We start from the raw sequence: 20,567 nt of genomic DNA, 5'->3' as shown, positions 1-20,567 counted from the left end.
AGCAAAGCCTATGGGCTGCTACTGAATCCCACATCCATTCCCATTTTATAAAGAGCTTTCTAAAGCTTTGGGACTTGCAATGCCAGGAAAGGTCTGTGAACCCTCTCAGAAGGCAGGGTAATCTTATTAAGAGAAGATCTGAAGGATCCTCAGCAACAAATACTCAGTGTAGCCTCTTTGTTCTCTAAATCTCCATTCTCGAATGCCTCTCTGTGAATTTGTTTGTCTCCGAACAGTCATGCACCGTGGGTCCATTCGTCTTCGTTTATCACTGTTACTGCTGCAGAGCACTCGCTCAGCTGCACAGTGCAGCTTCTTGGCTGACAAGATAATTACATTCCGGGGCAGACTGGGAGAAAGACAGGTAGTGCTAAAAGTACTGAAGCCCGACTACCTAGTCATTGCTGATGCAGACTTCAAGATCAAGCGCTTGATCTAATTAGCACACTCCCATCCCTACCTGCCTGGCTATGGAATGCTGACAGTTGAAAGCCTGAAGGCAAAGCACATATCATGCAACCGAGAGACAGGCGTTCATGCCACCCTTATGCCAGAAACAATTACCTGTTCTTCTTGGAATCCTGGCTGTCCTAGTAACACAGTCAAGCCTGGGGGTAAACTTTTGCATAAAACTGGGAGCCCTCCATTTACTGATAATGAACATGAGAACCAGTAGAATAAAACCCCACAATAATGAAAGACCTCATGGGAAGAAAGCCTTCTGATTGCCTTCAGAAGAAGGACTTATTTCAGCAGGCCCAGCCCGCCTCTAGCTCTGGAAGCAGCGTACTGCTTGACAAAAGCAAGGCTTTGCCAGCAAAGAGCTGTTTTCCTTCGACCAGATAAATAGCACAATACGGTCCCCAGGAAATTATTCTTTGCCTCTATGCTTTCACTACTTCCTACATTTCTTTCAAGATGTAGTGTTTTGGTTTGAAAACGATTACAGCCACAACTCTTTTTCTCCTTTCATTTTTTCTTTGGGTAGGAACAAACAAACAAACAAACAAAAAGAAGCCCCATTGCCGTGGAGTCAATTCCGACTCAAAGCAACCCTATAGGACAGAGTAGAACTGCCCCATAGAATTTCCAAGGAGCAGCTGGAGGATTCGAAATGCTGACCTTTTTGGTTAGCAGCTGAGCTCTTAAACACTATGCTGCCAGGGCTCCAAAAATTGTTCTATAATCTCTCAGCCTCTATATATAAATTTAAGGCATTATCATCTGAACTTTCTAATGAGACTCCTACCCTAGTTTTTTGTTGGCATTTGCACCAGTTCCTGGTACAGCCCAGCCGTGCCCTGGTAGGCTAGAGTGAGCACTGGCTTTAGAGTCAAGACCAGCTTCTCCCATTTATTTTCTGAGGTACTAGCCTCTCCAGTTAAAACTAAGGGTATAGAGTTTAAAGGGGGGCAGTGGTGGTTCAGTGGTAGAATTCTCAGTTCCACATGGGAGACCCGTGTTCTGTTCCCAGCAAATACATCTCATGCACAGCCACCACACATCCGTCAGTGGAGGCTTGCATGTTACTATGATGCTAAACAAGTTTCAGCAGATGAAGTAGGAAGAAAGGCCTGGTGATCTACTTCCAAAAATCTGCCAATGAAAACCCTACAGATCATAACCATCAGATCCGCAAATGATCATGGGGATGGCTCAGGATCCAGTAGCATTTCATTCCTTTGTGCATGGGGTCACCATGAGTTGGGGGCTGACTCCACGGCAGCTAACAATAACAAAAGTTTAAAGAAATCAAAAGAACCCCAGCCCAGTTTTCAGGCTAACTCATTAACCTCTCTCAGGCTCACCAATGACAGACACAAACTCGGGGGTAGCCACTGCCAGGCACCTACCATAGGTGGTCTAGTTAAGAGGTCTGGCTCTAAAGCAGATGGCAGGGGTGAGCCCAGCTCTACCGCTTCCTAGCTGGATGACCTTGGGCAGCTTAACTAACTTCTCTGGGCCTTAGTGTCTCGGCAGTAAAACAGGGATAGTAATAGTACCTAAATAATAGAGCTGCTTGGAGGAATGAAAGATATACCACTTGCAAAGCAGTAAGCATAATACTGGGTACAAATGTTAGCTCGAGTTATTCTTTTCCCAGGTGATGGGAGGGTGCTGATTCTGGCCACCTTTAGCCCTGGCTACATGATAGGCTCCCTGCACCCGCGCAGTGAGCTGTGTGGAACCTGAGGAGATAGAGAGCATTCCCGCCACATCCCTGAGGCTGTCCCACAGTCCCCCAACAATAGATACTCCAGGAGCCTTGGGCTTCTGAGGATGCAGGTGTTGAAAGGCAGGAGGTGCTTGAGAATGTCAGGAAACTTATGAGGACCTCTTGATCCTGTTTCCAGGCCCCGTGAATCCGTAACTGCAGCTTATGAGGACTTGTTCCTGGGACTAGCTCCTGAGGGTGGGGAGAGAGACAGACAGAGCCAAGTTATGCTGTGACAGCTAAGGATGCTGCCCAGGTATACACCTCCCTCGGCTCCTTATCCAGGTAGATAGAATTCAGGTAGAAATTGATTACACCTTGTGTCAAATAACTGGCAGCAGGTTGCTCTAAACATTTGGTTTTACAAAGTCTTTATTAAAATGCTGCTAGCTGAAATGCGGCAAGCAGGCTTCTGACTTCCTACCCTCTAATGAGGGGCATGAGTAGTGTGGTTTGTATAAAATGGTTGCTAAAGAGCTCTGAGGTGTCCTTGAGGCCATAGCAAAAATGTCGCAGGAATAGCACACAAGGGTCTGGACACCCATAGAGGAGCGGCACGATCCAAGGCAGAAACCAAGTCCAAATGCCCAGCAAGGATACAGTTAATACTACACACTATCCCAGAACACAGCCAGGCTTGGAACCAGAAGAAGAAGAGTTAACCAAACAGGAAGTCTGTCCAACAGGAGCACAGGTCATATCAGGAGCCATCCTTTCTATGGGGGAGAACACCAAAATATCACCAAAAGTAGAGGAGGGTCTGCCAAGGTCTTCAGCCTGTGTCTCTTTGAAGGAAAAGCCAACCCACAGCCTGTCCAAGGCAAGCTGGGGAAGCAGGTGTGTGTCTGCAGGTTTCTCTGCCCTGATCCAAGCAGGAATGCACACCTGACAGGTGGTTCCAGCAAACAGACACCAAAAGGCAACGAACTTGGACACACTCTCTGAGAGGAATCCAAGTCTGCAGGTGGGAATTTAGGTACTTCCCTATGCATTCTTTGATACCTGTCTGCTAAATGACCTCCTGTTCACTTCTTATCCTGTATCCTTGACGAAGAAGAGGTTTCCAGGGAGCGAATGCAGACTGTTGGACAAGTAAATATTTTTTGAGATGGGGACAGAGTGAACCAATAAACAGGGCTTAAAAAAGAAGCTAAGAAAACTAAGGCAATCAGAAGAAAACCAGCCTTGCAAATATGAGTGAGAAAAGCAACTCCAGGACTCCTGGGTGGCATGGAGGGAGGAGGCAAGAAAATCCATAATTAGGATAATCCATGAGTAGATAACACAGAATTGAAGCCTATGAAATTCAAGCCCAAGCATAGGAGTTTGCATTTTAACCAGCTTGTGCAGCATTATGTTTACAGAACTCACCATTTTTAATATCCAAGAGTCATCTTTTAGAGTCACAATGCTATAATTCATCATATCCAGGCATGCAAAATCATCTTTTTTCTAACATTAAACATGTTTAATCATGACGATTTATTATAGGACTTTAATGAAAGGAAGGCATATGATACATTACATTTAAAGTCATCATAATACTACAAGATTTAAAGTGCAATTTTTTACAGTGCTAGAACAGGAAGCCAAATTTTCCATGTTTGTAGTTAATTATTTGAAATGTTTCTGGGGGAGTCAGCATCCCGAAATCAATAGTTCTTCTCTACACAATTGTCAGTGTTTTCATGGAGTACTGCTACTGGCTGCCAACTCCTTTATACTTCATTCTAGTGGTGATCAGCAAATGTGATTCATGTTAACCACTATCCTAATAGCCAACATTAATGTCATACCACATACATGATCATAATTGTGCTTTAGGAAGTGAATGGGTTTGGCTTTGTTAACCAAGAATTAACCCAAAACTTGGAGGCTACTTGAACTTGTGCTTGTAGAAAATACCCATTCCACCTCGGCCTTGGAGATAGCCACCAGTTGCCGTTGAGTTGATTCTGACTCATGGTGACCCCATGTGTGTCAGAGTAAAACTGCACTCCATAGGGTTTTCAACGGCTTATTTTTCGGAATTAGATTGCCAGGACTTTCTTCTGAGCTACCAGCGGACTCCAACCTCCAACCTTTCGGTTAGTAGCCAAGCACGTTAACCATTTGCACCGCACTTTTCAAGGATAGCGGTGTCACTCAAAGTTAAGAACCCTGAAATTCTTTTTCTAAAAGATCTGAACCTTTCTTCGTCAGCCTCTAAGGCTTCCTTCAGTCTTCTCTTCTGGGATCAGTCAAATTTACGCACATTCTTGCTCCACTTGAGTGAAATCCAAGTTCCTATTTAGGTATTTGCTGTTAACCACAGTTCTCACGCTTCACAGCCTCTCCATAACATGTGTTTATTTGAAAAGGTAAGTCGATGAAGTGGTGCCTTCCCTGTATTTTACAAGTTCTACCCAGCTCAGGGAAACAGAGTGGGGCCCACAGTCAACAGGCAGTGACATGGGGCATGGAAGAAAGGTGAGGAATGTTGTCTGGATTTCTGCCCGCAGCCTGCTCAATAATAAAACACAATGTCAAGGCGGAGCAACATCTGACACATTCAAGAGTTCAAATTTCTAGCAACTTCAAACTTAAATACAATCGTGAACACTGAAATAAGTAGAAAATGCCAAAACCCACAAATTAAAACCAAAACCTATTTTTCCATGCAAAACCCAGTTGTCATTGAGTTGATTCTGACTCACGACAACCCAGGTGGTGCAAAAAAGAGCTGCACTCCATAGGATTTTTATGGCTGTGACCTTTCAGAAGCAGATTGCCAGGCCTTTCTTCCAAGGCGCTTCTGGGTAGGTTCGAATCTCCAAATGTTCCATACAAGGGGTGTAGAAAACTTGGACTTACCCAGGTGCCCACTTCTAGAAAGTTGCCCGCGACTTCCTACATACCTTCTGTGTTCTCTCCTCATCTTGGTTTTATTTACTGCTCTCCTTGGTTTCTCTTATCCTGATTTATTTATTTCGTATCACTATTATAATTAATGATAATTATTAGTTCTAACGTGCCTTTGTGCATATTCTAAGCTACTAAAATTCTATAGGAGATGCCCTAAATCCTTCACTCAAAGTTTATGTATTCTTTTCAACATTTTAATAAACTCAGTCATCTGGTTTTCTCCAACACAGAGTAACTTAGAAGAACACCGCTGACAAAGAATGGTTGTCTCCTCTTGATACAGCACAACATATGAAACCTACTTAATAGCTGTGGTTGAATGTAACAGTAAAAGAATAAATGAATATACCTGTAGGCAAGTGATGCCTGACAGCCTAACAAGAAGATAAAAAATATTTTTTTAAAAAAATACAAGAAGTAAAAGCATAGCAGTCAGGGTCCACTTGGGAACCTCTCCATGGATTTTAGAAGTCTTTGATGATTATAGAACAATAGTTAATATTGATAAATATGGCTCTATTTCTTCAAGAAAAAAAAGTCAAAATATGCTTGGATTCTTTGTTTAAGAAGGCAGGGATGTGTATTATACATTTTAGAAGACTTTTTGCTTAAAAACGTTGTTGTTAGCTGCCGTGGAGTCGCAACCCCATATGTTACAGACTAGTACTGTATTTCATAGGGTTTTCTTGGCCGCAATCTTTACAGAAGAAGCAGATTGCCAGGACTTTCTTCCACAGCACTGCTGGCTGGCTTCAACCGCCAACCTTTCAGTAAGCAGTTGATCGCAAACTGCTTGCTCTATCCAGTCTCCTTTGATTAAAAATAATAGTTTTCAAACTTAAAAATTAAGAGAAGCCCTGGTGGCACAGTGGTGAAAGTGCTCAGCTGCTAACCAAAAGGTCAGCGATTCGAACCCACTAGCTGCTCTACAGGAGAAGGATGTGGAAATTTTCAGCTCTCTGGAAAATTCCCTTCTTTGCAATGCCTCTTTCCCTGGCCATGCTGGATACCCAGAGCTTTGACGAGTTAGTATTGTGAGTTCTCCCTGATTGGGAATGGCATCTCAGGAGAGGCAATAAATGGAGAATGCGTACCATTTAGAGCAAAGTTCTGACTCACCCAGTCCTGACGCAATGGGGAGTGATTCCGACTGCCCCCAGCACAGCGCTGACTTCCGCAGCTCCAGGTCCTAAAGAAGTGCCCATTAGCTATAGGAAAGGGGGAGTTAACAGCAAGAATCAGAATAATTCACTCCTTTTCTCCACCAAGTGACTGCTCATTAAGGCGCCTGGACTGAATGACTTTACAGAGTGACCTGGTCACTGACCCATATGGACAGAACCTTGTTTTCTAAACATTACAAAAAGAGAAAATAAATATTTCCCAAAAGCATGCTAGAAATCCTTGGACACAGATGCTCCATGGATGGAAAACGTTATATAAATGTTACTATTGTTATTTGAGACCTAACTCCCATCGTGATATAAACCACGGCTCTAGACTAACGCAACCACAGACACCAGATTTCCCCAGTGGCAACTCGGGCCAGTGCATTTCCCACTTGAGTGCAGGAAGCTGCACAGATGCAAGAGCTACAGTTTCAGGAGAAACGCCAGTTGATTATCAGGAGCCTGTTCTCACCAGCCAGTTAAACAGAGGCAATCACAGTCAGCAAGTTGAATCCCACACTTAACGTTTCTCAATTACAGTGAGCAAACAAAGACTGATTTATTCTTTTTGTTTACAGAATTACGCAAAACTTATTCCTGGAGCCACGGTAGGGCTACTTCAGAAGGACTCTGGAAACATTCTCCAGCTGATCATCTCAGCTTATGAAGTATGATATTTTACAGTTTTCTTCTTTTTTACATTTTTTTGGTATTCAAAACTAAGATGTGTTTTGGGCAGTTACGAGTACTCTCATTTGTTGGTAGAGTTCTTTTTTTTCCAAAGAAAATCTCTCTGCACTAATGCAGTGAAAATATAAATTCTGTACCCTTAATTTGAAGATATTCTTCCTGAAAGATGGAACAGAAGCTAGAAAAATCATAAACTGGATCATAAAGTTTAGGTGGTTTTTATGACAGTCACCTGGGAGAATTTTAATTCTACTCAATTGGCTCCATGAGTCATACAATTAAGCTCCCCTCTTATCTGTGTGAAAAAAAACCTAAGTTTAAATTGCCAGTGAGTAACAGAGCTACGTGGAGAAGTAACTCCACAGCCTTCCTGAGACAAGGACAGAACTCAAGAAAAAACGCAAGTGTTGGCTACACAACAAAGCATCAAAAATCACCAGGAACACCAATTTTGAGATGCTCTACTTTGGTGAACCAGGGAAATTTTTCCTTGGTTTTATAAGTATGTATATGATTATTTGCCTTGATTTTGTGAATTAGTACCTGAGGACAGAACGCCTCCCTTGAAATAAGATACATACCTACAGGGTTACATAATGCTCTCTTCCTTTATCCTTATTTCATGACTAAATTAATTAACAAGCAATAGCCAGTTGCCTGTTCTTTTTATTTTGATTTCTAAATATCATCGCCCTCTTCTGCCTTTACTAACAAAGAAAAAAAAAAAAGATGATGCTCTAAATTCAGACAAGAACAAAAAAAGTAAAATTTTACAAGCTGTAAATCTAACATTTGTTAACAAAGCAACCCAATAATAAATGAATAAAATGTCCTAATTTTTAATGTTTTCAAATCACAAATAAATGACCCATATGCAGTGTATGCTAATACTTAGTATATGTTGAACCAGGGTTTTTTGTTTGTTTGTTTGTTTGTTTGTTTTTTAACTAAATGGCATTTCAGAATCATCTGGGAAGCTTTTTAAAAACAGCCAGGTCCAGAATCCTCTTACAGACATTTTAAGAGAACTTGAACAGGACGAGCTACATATTTTGAAAAAAATTCCCCAGTGATTTTGATATCACCCTACCAATTTTGAAAGTCACTTTAAGAGGAAAAAGCAGGGAATTCCTTTTCAAACCCTTCATTTCATCAAAGAATAAAATACAGATGTGTCCATTAAAATTACAGGAGGATGGAGTTTTTTCCACCGATAGCCTCAGAAACTTCTTAGCTCGTATCAAAAATTAATCACCACATTACCTCATGGTTGAAATTCTTCCAGACAGGAAAGCTTGTCAACAAAACACTGTAAAAACCTTGCTCCCTCCGATGCAGTAATTAAAGTTTTAATGTGTGGAATCAAATAAAATCACACGGCAATCCTTCACTGAATTAGAAACATATCACTTCCTTTAACCCAACACTCTCAAAACTGTTGACCACTAAAATCTTCAAAAGAATTAAGCAAATTAGAAAACAGTGAATTGTCAAAAATATTTCCTCTTGCATCTGACCAGCCCCGCCCATGGCCCTGCTGCCCTGCCAGAGGTTAAGTCTAGCTTCCAGATAAAATAAACCAAACCCTTGGTGGTTGAGAGTCCATTCCAACTCACAGCGACCCTATAGGACAGAGCAGAACTGCCCTATAGTGTTTCTAAGGAGCAGCTGGCGGATTTGAACTGCCAACCTTTGGATTAGCAGCTGATCTCTTAACTACTGCGCCACCAGGGCTCCAAACCTAGCTTAGTGGTCCCAAATCACTCATATAATTTAAAGTTGTTGAAATTAAGGCATTAAACATTTGAATTAAATCTCATGCTCCTGTTTTACTGTCTCAAAAATACTAAGAAGTGTCTATTACTCTTATATCTCTTATACTAAACAATCTTGCTCTGGGATTTTTACTGAAACTTCATGATTCACAAATGACACACGCAGAGGATCTTGGCACCAGTTTAAATGATTTTTCTACTGTTATTTTTAGATGTATTCTAAAAGGTCTTTATAATATGGAGATCTGTGGGCTCAGTTTCTTTCCAGTCTATAAAAAGAGGAAGGAAGGAATGAAGGAAAAAATACATCGAGATAAAACAAAATGCTTCTAATTGACTTCTAGTGGGACAGAGGTAGACTATTTGTGTTTGTAATTAGTAATTATGAACTTCATCTCAGATTTTACAGTGCCATATTGATTTTTTTTTAACCTAACTACCAGATTTGTAATCATCTGACCATCAGTAGCTAATTTTCTTCCTTCCCTAATCATATAATAAAAGCTACTGAAATATCAGTGATTCCAAGGGTAAACTCCTCTATGGGCATATAAGCTTCATGAGGGAAGTGACTTGGTTTGTTTGGTTTTGCCTGGCTTATAAGAGATACTCAGTATATGAATAAATGAAATAATGACATCTACAAGGAAACATTGAGGTCCTTTCCCTGGGCAATTTGCATTAAAATATTCCTGGTGGAATTTGAAGTATGGTATTCCAACTATTTCATGCTGAGATTTCCATCATTTTGGTCAGACTCTGTCACCCCTAGTCCTCATTATGGTTGTCATTACAGACTTGAAGGTCATCATTTCTTTCATTTCTCATCTAACTCCTGACTTACTGTGTCATTCTCTCCAACACTGTCGTTGTGTGCCATCAAGTCAATTTCAACTCATACTCCTGCATTAATTCTTGATGATGTCAGGGTAGGTAGGTAGATGGATTGATGGATGGATGGATGGGTGGATGGTGGATGGATGGATGAATGGATGAATGGATGATCTTTCTCATACCCTGGCCTTTCAGTTTCTTGAACTCCTCTCCTAAATGATCTTTTCCCCTCCCCACTTCTCATAGTCTCACTCTCTCATCATACCTTAAACCTTGAAATTGCCAATAGACTCCTTTACAATCTCAACTGCATGCCACCCACTTTCTGCTCACCACCTCCTATCTTTTTAGCTCACTCCTTCTAGTACCCCTAATATTTCTTAGAAGTCATCAGAATCTCCAATTAATTGACCCTACTCTCTCTTCATTGTTTCTTACCCCCTGATATCCTTTCTTGCACGGGCCCCCAGTTTAAACTCAATGATCAATCATTGTGGTCACGCCTTAGACACACTCTCAACTCCCCAGCCCCTTATTGTTCCTTTGAAATTGTTTGGCCAACCACCAAACCCAAAAAAACCCATTGCCATTGAGTTGATTCTGTCTCATAGAGACCCTGTAGGACAGAGTAGAACTGTGCTATAGGGTTTCCAATGAGCACCTGGTGGATTTGAACTGCCAACCTTTTGGTTAGCAGCCAAACTCTTAACCACTACACCAGCAGGTTTTCCAGTGGCCAACCACAGTCCTAGTTAAATCCAGTTTTCATCACTCTACACAGCTGAATGTGGATGGGTAAAACATATAACCATTGGTCTCACTTTAAATTCATGATCATGGACCTGAAGCAGACCCTTAATGCTGGCCAGCAACCATGCTTTATTTCTCTCATAGATATCCAAGTGGGGATGTCTAGGAGTCAGTAGATATATTAGTTGACAATTCAGGAGAGAGATCTAGACTCTTCCCAACATCTTCCACCTATAGTTTTCTCCTTAGTTGATGGTAATTCCATCCTTCTTGTTACTCAAACCAAAAAGCTTGGAATGATCCTTGACTCTTTTTCTCTTACACTGTACATTTAATCCACCAGGAAATTCTATTGGAATAAAATGCTACTGGAAAGTCTATCTCTACCTTCATAATTATTTAGAATTTGATCCAATCTCACTACCTCCACTTCCTCCATCCTGGTCAGAACCAACTTCTTCTCTCACATGAATTGTTGCAATAGCCTCCTAACTCCCCCTACCCCCTTCATCCTTGGTTTCCTACATTCTGTTCTCAACATAGTAGCTAGAATTTTTCCTTAAAAACATTAGGTGAGATCATCACACTCCTCTGGATGAAGAACCCCCCTAACTGTTTTCCTATTTTCCTTAGAGTAGAGCTGAATTCCTTATAACGGCTTACCAGGTCCCCGTCTGATGTGCTCTCCTCCACTCTCACATTACCTCTCTAAATTCACTTCCCGTTACTCTCCTCTAGCTCACTCTGCTCCAGAACAATGACCCTTGGTTCCTTGGTTTTCTGTTCTCAGAACACACCAGACATGCTCCCACTTAAGGCCTTTACTTTGGCTCTACCCTCTTCCTGGAACACTCTTTCTACAGATAGCTGGCTAACTTCTCAATTCCTTCAAGACTCTTCAAATGCCACTTTCTCAATGACTCCTACCCTGACCACTTTATTTAAAATTTCAGCGTACACCTTCTGCACACACTTCTTTAATCTCCATTACCCTGCTCTTTTTTCTATAGCCTCTATCACCTTCTAACATTCTACATAGTTTTCTTATTTATTATGTTGTGTGTTTCCTATCGCCTCACGCTGGAATATGAACTACAAGAGGTCAGGTATCTTTGCCTTTGCCATTACCCATGTCCTTAGAACCATACCTGGTACATATTGGACATTCAAATTTTCTGAATGAATGAATATGTATAATTTAACTAGCTGAAATTAAACAGGCTTAAAGAGTAATTTTAATGCTAAATTGGCAGAATTTGAAGTCATAAAACGAGATGGAAATAATCTTTAGGACTGAGAAATGACACTTCAATCTCTGATGAAGAACATATTCTGAAAAGCCAGCCTGAGTCTGCTGACTAAGCGGGCGCTATACGAAGCAAATGAAAACACAGGAAAGAGGAGCAACTTAGAATTTACAGTCAGCAACTTAGATTTTAGATGAAAGTAGGGTCATCTTCCTCTGCAGTTGGTAAAATAATACTTCAGGAAAATTTGGAGCTGAATATGTTTTTAAAATGCCAACAATGAAAAGGATAAGTGGATGCAATTCCTTTTGGGTGAATTGAAGTATAACTTGATTCATAATATTTTAAAATTTGTTTTTATTTCAATTTTTTGTTCTAAATGCTTATAATTTGGTTTTGTCCCCCACATACAGACTTTTATTTTGTAAATTAACAAGGAATAGAGAAAATGTGAATAACATCATTGTCTTTCTCCAGAACAAACAGCTCTCCCTTCCTCCTTCCTTGACATTCTTCCTCCTAGAAAACCTTGGCTTTCTTCTCTTCAGCTCTGCCGGCTCCCATGTGCTCATATCTAGTCTGCCTCCCTTTAATCTCTGTTGTCACACAATGATTCTCTCCTCTCCATTCCCATGACTACCCCCAGATCCTATCCTCAAGCCTTGGGCTAGGATGAATGCAGCACCTCCCAGCTTTCTTCACTTCCATGTCCTTATCGCCTCCACAAGTCTGCCCTGCACAGCCTCCAGACAACTTTCCTTCAGCTGTATTTTCAGTAGATTGGGTCCCTGCCTAAAAACTCCTGGGGCTGTTTCCCACAGCACTAGGTCTTAACTCATCTCTCCAAACATCGGGGCTCTTATTCGGTGTCACCCAGGACAGCAGAAGAGCCTGCTTGTTCTCAGCCCCACTTGTCACCTTACTGGCACTGGGCTTTCTCTCCTCTGGTTTCCCTTGTCTGGACTACCGCTGTCATCCCCTCCACACTTCTAAATCCAACTCAGCCTTTAAAGGCCTATCTTCCCTTACTACTTCAGCATTCACTGACCACTCCCTTCTCTAAACTGTCCCAAACCCTCATCTGCATTGCATAATTTTTTTTTAACTTAATGGTGCATTGACTAGCATTTTAGTCACCTGGGTCCATCTAGGTTTTTTCAGTAAGACAGTAAGCTTCTTGTTGTTGTTAGTTGCTGTTGAGCTGATTCTGACTCATGGCGACCCCATGTGTATAGAGTAGAACTGCTCCACAGAGTTTCAGAAGCAGATTTCCAGGCCTGTCTCCCAAGGCACCTCTGGGTGGGTTCAGACTATGAACTTTTTGGCTAGTAGTCGAGCACTTAACCATTTACACCACCCAGGGACTTCTAAATGTATGATAGGAACTCAATAAATTGCATATCAATTTTAAGGCACAGTTCCTCCCTCCCGTGTTTTAACATCTCTAAAATCAGGATGCAGCTCACAATCAGTGGAGTCTTAGAACCACTGCCAGCAGGCAATACTTATGATATAGTTTTCATTGCCTGTGCGTATATGAACTTGGCCATAGCTGCATATATTGTAGTCACTTCAATCTGTTAAGTGCATTGTTGGTAATACTGTATTTGTTTGCAAATAACGCGCCCACGTAAAAAACACTTCCACACATATAACACATATAACTCACCTAGGAAAATAATGTGCAAAGGGGTTCCACAGTTGGCAAAAAACATGTAACACGCATGTTATCTGTGTAAAAATGTGGTGTAAGTGTTAAGCTTAATTTGCATTTTAAGATATCTTCAGAAAGTCTGCACTATGATTTAATATTGAAATGAAAAGTTATTGTCTACGCAGAAATGTACCAAAACAGAGCAGCAGGGCATAAATTTGATATCAGCAAAGCAAATATCCATTGTTGGATGAAAGTCTGCAATTCTGTATTCCTGGCAAAGCGACAACCAGCTGCTTTATGGGACCTAAGAAATGATGACATCCACAAGTAGAGGAAGCTGTGTTATATTTTGTGAGAAAAAAGCAGAAGAATTGCCTTTTATATGCTAAGTTATTCAATTGAGAGCAGGCGAATTTGCTAAATCCCTCAGAATTGATTAAATAATTTTCAAAGCAACGGTAGGCTGTTGTGACTGATTCATATGTTGTGTAGAACGATCTTGAGGTATTTTGTCCCAGTCTGTCATTAAAATAATGGTATATCTTACAATTGATGGCATCTTAGATTTAACACAATAGGGTATGTACATACTGTATTGTGTTGATTGCTTGCTTGCTTGCTTGATAATATGCTGGATGTCTTTTAGACCCAATCTCATTTTATTCATTTATAGTTCAATAAACGTGAGTCACCGTTTCCTCCTCTGGCTGTGTTTTTTAGCTGTGACTTCGTTTAACTCTTTATGTCTTGACTAAAGGAACTGCGGTCTGAGGTAGAACTGGAAGTATTGGGAGATACAGAAGGACTCAACCTATCATTCACAGCTGTCTGCAACAATAGTACCCTCTTCGCACACCAAAAGAAATGCTCCCACATGAAGGTGGGAGACACAGTAAGTAGATGGCCAATATTTCGTCTGAAAGAAATATTCGAACGGGTCAGAAATTAGCTTAATGTGCCAAATTTGGACTTCTCCTTTCAAGAATTTCAGATTTCCTAGTAAACGTTTTCGGCAAAGCTGATCTCTACCCAGCTTTGTTTCTCACCATGCATTTTGGTGGATTGAAGAAGCAGATAATTAGTTTTCGGGTTTTTTTTCCAGGCTTCATTCAACGTGACTTTGAGTATACCAAACTGCGAGAGGAGAAACAGGCACATAATTATAAAGCCCGTGGGGCTGGGGGACACCCTAGAAATCCATGTCCATTCGGAATGCAACTGTGACTGTCAGAAAGAAGTGGAAGTGAACAGCTCCAAATGCCACCACGGGAACGGCTCCTTCCAATGTGGGGTGTGTGCCTGTAACCCGGGCCACATGGGTCCTCGCTGTGAGTGTGGCGAGGACACGCTGAGCACAGATTCCTGCAAAGAAGCCCCGGACCACCCTTCATGCAGCGGAAGGGGTGACTGCTACTGCGGGCAGTGTATCTGCCACTTGTCTCCCTATGGAAACATCTATGGGCCTTACTGCCAGTGCGACAACTTCTCTTGCGTGAGGCACAAAGGGCTGCTCTGCGGAGGTAAGCTTCCTCTACATCCTCCTTACACTGCTGCATTCAGGTATCAGGAAGGTACTTCGCATGCTTTGCACCTTTCACAGGTTCCTGTGCAGAGCAGGTGCTCAATAAGTATTTGCTGATGGACTGAGTGGGATTAGACCTAGGGTAACTGGACCTCTTGTATGTTTTCTGACTTGGAGTGAAAGCCCTGTCGACAGAACTCATATCTCTATTATTGTTTCCCTAAGAGTAAATACCAGTTGCTGTCAAGTCAGCTCTGACTCATGGGGACCCCATCTATGTCGGAGTAGAACTGCGTTCCATAGAATTTTCAATGGCTGATTTTTCAGAAGTAGATTGCTAGGCCTTTCATTCAAGATTTCTCTGAGTGGACTCGACCTTCCAGCCTTTTGGTGGACTCAATGGCAACTGGTTTGTTTTTATTTTAAGAATAAATAGGTAAAAGATAGAAATGCCTTCTCTCTGGTTATCACCCAAACTCTACAAAACTGCATGTAACCTTAACGCTATTATCTTTCAGACTTTTCTGGATCAGCCTGCTGGGTATCTAACTCAATGGGTATCTTAAATGCCTTTTACTTTGGAAAAATACAAATGTTAAGCAGTTAAAGGAGCATGCTGTCAAGGACAAGGGACACAAAAATGTAAAATGGACTTTCAGGGCCTTCATTTATTCCACAGTATTTATTAGATGCCTACTATGTGCCAGATACTAGGCTAGGACATACGTGAAGATGGCTATGGAAAGGATTGCTTGGATTCTTTTTTTGTTTTAGAAAATTGAGAAAAATTTTAATAGAAATATGTTTTAATGTTCTTTGTAGATGTAAAATCACTGTAGTTTGAGACTATATTACCTATAACATGACTGTTATAAAATCATTCTGATATATATACATGTATTTAAGTACAACTTACTCAGACAAGAATTAAAAATATATTAATATACTTTAAAATGATATAAATTTGCGGTGTAATTGAAATACTAACTGCTGAATTTAAGTGCTAGCATCTCATTTTTTCAGTGTGTGAGCAGGCAGATTTTCTAAACAGAAAGCCATTATCTGTATAGAAAACTAAACAAGTTATGCTTTTGATCCAGAGTGTCAGGAACATACTAAACAGGGTAATGTTTAGAAATAGACTGGAGAAAAAGAATCCTCAAAGAACGCCTAGCTTTTTGAAAATTATCTGATTCCCTTAGAAGTCTGTCTAAGTTGCACTTCTTTGTTGCTGCTGCTATTGCTACCAGCAGGTTCCTCTTCTGAGGCTGCCTTTTTACTTTTTTTTTTTTTTTAAATAGTATTTTATTGTGTTTTTGGTGAAGGTTTAGGATCCCGTTCAACAATTTCTACGCAAGTTGTTTAGTGACATTGGTTACATTCTTCACAATGCTTGAGCAGTCTCATTATTTCCGTTCTGGTTGTTCCATTTGCTGCCTTTTACTTTTAATCCTTTCTAGGAAAATTTAGGATCTGTCCAGATTGAGACACAGTTCTCTCCCCTTTCACTTGGTGGTTTATTTCCTGGTTTAGTGAGTGCATTTCCAAACCCACATTAGTCCTCTTTTAGCAAGATGTGGAGGGCGGCCCAATCTGTAGGGGACAAGAAGCCAGCCAGAGGCCACATCACCATGTCATAGAAAGAATACATTTGGCAAAATCCTAGATTGCATTTCTAATATGTATTTTATAATAAAATGCGTATTCACAACATTGGAAATTACCTTTCAGAAAAATCCCAAGTGTAAACTAATAAAATATAATAGCAGTACTATCACCACCTATATTTCGGGCTTTAAGTCTTAGATCAAAGGTGACCTAGAACAATGTAAACTGGTTCAGCAAGACAGTTCCCGTTTTTGATGGTCTTTCACTTTATTTTTGTATCGTGTATACAAATAAAAATAAACTCAAAAAGAGCTGACTCAATCTGTGCATTTTAGTTAGGAAGATTTGACAAGAGTGCTGCTCTCTGAATCAGATGCAGTGGTTGCTAAAGAAATTCCATTTAGAAAACACAAGAATTTCTTCAGCTGGACTCAGAACACTTCACTCAATGCCAGTTTCTTTCATACTGTGGGGTACTTTGGCATCTCTGCATGGGGAGGTTAACACATTCAGCTGCCAAATGAAAGGCTGGAGGTTCAAGTCCACCTAGAGGTGCCTTGAAAGAAAGGCCTGGTGATCTATCCTACTCCATTGAAAACCCTACAGAGCGCAGTTCTACTCTGACACATGTGGGGTTGCCATGAGTCAGTATCAACTCAATGGCAACTGGTTCTGGTGGAGTACATTACTATCTTCAACAATTACTGTTCTCCAAAGCAATTTGGTTTTTTGTAACATCTCAAAGGATGTTACTCCATTATTAATTAATGTTTCTTAAAATGGTACAATAAAAGTAAATGCAATTATTCAAATTCAACAAATAACTATGGAATACTATTATGTGCCTGCCACTGTGCTAAGTGTGAGGATACACACTGTGCCTAGCATTGTGAAGGGACACTCTACTGTGGTGGTGATTTGCAACAGCAGAACAAACACACTAAAGCTTTACAACTCAAGCTGAGCTCACTGTTTTACAACCAGTATCCTCTGCAATATGCTGCTTTTCTGAAGGGCTATTATCACAATGGTCTTTCTCATGTACCTTCTTTTATCCATCTATAAACACTCAAAGATATAGGGCCCCATTGATTTTTTCCTTGCTCAGATTCCATTAGTATTTTATATTTTGGTCTAAGAGACAAGAAACTAACAGATAAATGGAATTATAGAAAAACTTCCTGCCATTATGCAGTTACAGTTATTGTCCATGGCATTCCAGAAAGATCTATCCCTTGGAGAAGAGCCTGGTAATTTTTTTTCTTGATCTTTGGTTATCATCTTGCCTCTCCATGAAGCCATTATGAAAATTTTGTTGTTGCTGCATGAGCAGGTACCTTTGATAATTGGTTGCTTGAGGATATTATTGATTAGCATGACCAGGGTGATAGTTTTGGAAGGCCAGAAGAAAGAAGAAAGGTTTCTGAATTCTGAAAGGAGCTCATTGTGTTTTTGCCATGTTGGTCCTTTTCTGTTGCTCCAGGAAGGGTTTTTTAAAAATTCTACCAAGTAACTCTTATATACAGTGAGACACTTGGGCATTCTCAAAGCATTTGGAAATGTTACGCTTCATTGGCAGTATTTATAAATCATATCAATTTTTCAGAATAAATTACTATAGAAATTTCTACCTATCATGAAAGTAAGTTTCCCCTTTTACCGGGGAAGAAATAAAAAGAAATTGTAGTTTATAGGATCACTTACATATAAATACTAAATTAATGGTTTTGGCCTAAATCACTTAATTATTCTTGGCTTTGAATTAATTAGTTCAATTATGAATTATGTAGGTTATGAAATGCAGTTTAAATATGTCTTAATGTCATGGATTCAGATGAATTTCAACTCTTAATCTTTGATTAGACTAGTATATGTCATTTTAGTATATACACTTCTGTCTTCGTTATGCACAGATTCTGTACTGACAAATTTATCTATTCACTAAAATTTATTTATAAACCCAAAATCAAAACTCACAGTGCTTTTGTGATCATTTGTGGACAAACACAGAGAAGTGAAATATTTGTTTCACCCAAAGCACATGTTCCCAGCTAAGGTCGAACAAGGTGACACTCTGCCTTCTTGTTTCAGCTCTCATATTGTAAACAAGTGTCCTTTTTGTGGTCTACTTAGTGCCACGTTTTCACATTTTTGTGCTTGTATTGGTAATTTTGCTGTTTAAAATGAAATCTAAGTGCAGTGAAGAATGGCTGTCTAGTGTTCTTAAACACAAGAAGGTCATTATGTGCGTTACGGAGAAATATTCTAGAATAAGCTTCTTTCAGGCATGAGCTATAGTGCTTTTGGCAGTGAATTCAGTGTTAATGAATCAACAATATATATTAAATAAGTTGTCTTTAAATGGAAGCATACAGAAAACAAGGTTGTATATTGATCACATGGCAAAAATGTTGTGACTAGAGACTTGCATCGACCTACCCCTGTATTATCCCTAGGAGCAACAGATCAGTATTCACTAATTCAGAGTTTGAAGCAACTTGAAAGATTATAACTACTGCAAATAATGAGATCATACACACACACACACACACACACACACACACACACACACACTCATCCTTGGGTTGTGTAAATGGTTAAGTGTTTGACTGCTAACCAAAAGGTTGGTGGTTTGAGTCCACTCAGAGGTTCCTTGGAAGAAAGGCCTGGTGATCTGTTTCTGAAAATCAGTCATTAAAAACCCTGTGGAGCACAGTTTTACTCTGACACACATGGGGTTGCCACAGGTCTGAATCGACTCAATAGCAACCTGTTTGGTATATATATATGTATACATATAGAGCCCTGGTGACGCAGTGGTTAAGAGCTTGGCTGCTAACCAAAAGGTCAGCAGTTCAAATACACCAACCACTCCTTAGAAACCCTATTGGGTCAGTTCTATCCTGTCCTATAGGGTCACTATGAGTCGGAATCAACTCGACGGCAGCAGGTTTGATTTTGGTTTATACATGTATGACATATATATGATATACATGTATGTCGGAGCCTGGTGGCACAGTGGTTAAGAGCTTGGCTGCTAATCAAGAGGTCAGCAGTTCAAATCCACCAGCTGCTCCTTGGAAACCCTATGGGGCAGTTCTACTCTGTCCTATAGAGTCCCCATGAGTCGGGATCGACTCAACAGCAACGGGTTTGGGTTTTTTTTGGTTTTATACTAAATCATAAGTTTATAAGGGGAAACCTAGAGGTCTTCCTTCTACAGTAAACACGGTGGTGTCTTGTATAAGTGGAAACCTACTTCACTTTTGATTTCTTTTACGTTTGCTATTTGATTTTAGTGTGATTATAGGAATTGTAATTCTCTGATAGTTTTGCTTACAAAATGTTCCTACTGGGGAATTTTTAGGAAATATGATAATAACTAACACTTACATGGGGCCTATTTTCAGACCAGGAATTGTTCTAAACACTGTTACATATCATCTTAGGTAATCCTCATAACGATCCTGTGAAGTAGCTGTTGATAATCCCTCCTTATAGATAAGGAAACTGACGCACAGGGAGGTTAAGTAACTTCCCCAACTTCACCCAGCCAAGATTCAAACCCGAGCTGTATGGCTCTAGAATCTATGCACTCACCCACCACTCCACTCACCCACTACACTATTCCTATAAACCTTTGGAATATTGCTGGAAGAGCAGAACTTGTGAGAAATGCCAACTGCACATTTCTTTTTCTGAAGAGAAGTATCAGTTATCAGAGTTTATAAATAAATGTTATTTGTTTGGAACATCAAGTGGCTATTTTAGTGTCTCAAAAATGGTAAGCACACAAAAAATATTAAGGAAAGAACACAGGGGCTCATTATCTCAAACATTTTATCATTTTAGAGTATTTCATACACCAACATTATATGGCCAGATCCAAAATCTTCTTCCACACCACTCTCGTTCCCTCCCACTCTCCAGCATTCCTTCTCAGTCTTTTCTGTAGCATTCTTTTAGCTGATCACATTCTAAGTGTCAGTGCTCTCTGGAGCTTTGCTCACTCTACCTGGTTTTCCTGGATGATCTCTTTCACAATAGCTTCAACTACCACCTATTACTTGATGAATCCCAAACTCTAGCCCATAACATGTGTCTTAGTCATCTAGTGCTGCTATAACAGAAATACCACAAGTGGATGGCTTTAACAAAGAGAAGTTTATTCTCTCACAGTCCAGTAGGCTACAAGT

At 40.3% G+C, this 20,567-nt stretch overlaps 1 protein-coding gene across 2 annotated transcripts in view; it reads left to right on the top strand.

Annotated features, from left to right (window-relative positions):
• The window catches only part of ITGB6 (integrin subunit beta 6), an 84,673-nt gene that overhangs the window by 37,502 nt on the left and 26,604 nt on the right, over nt 1–20,567 (top strand). For both annotated transcript variants that reach the window (XM_004375417.1, XM_004375416.1), the window contains 3 exons: nt 6,867–6,956; nt 13,999–14,133; nt 14,344–14,761. In XM_004375417.1, coding sequence (XP_004375474.1) covers nt 6,867–6,956; nt 13,999–14,133; nt 14,344–14,761 — 643 coding nt within the window. The remainder of the gene's footprint in view (nt 1–6,866; nt 6,957–13,998; nt 14,134–14,343; nt 14,762–20,567) is intronic.

Source organism: Trichechus manatus, unplaced genomic scaffold, assembly GCF_000243295.1.
Source record: "Trichechus manatus latirostris isolate Lorelei unplaced genomic scaffold, TriManLat1.0 scaffold00036, whole genome shotgun sequence".
Lineage (NCBI taxonomy): Eukaryota > Metazoa > Chordata > Mammalia > Sirenia > Trichechidae > Trichechus > Trichechus manatus.
The sequence above is the reverse complement of the archived record's forward strand: the minus strand, read 5'-3'. Positions and strand labels throughout refer to the sequence as shown.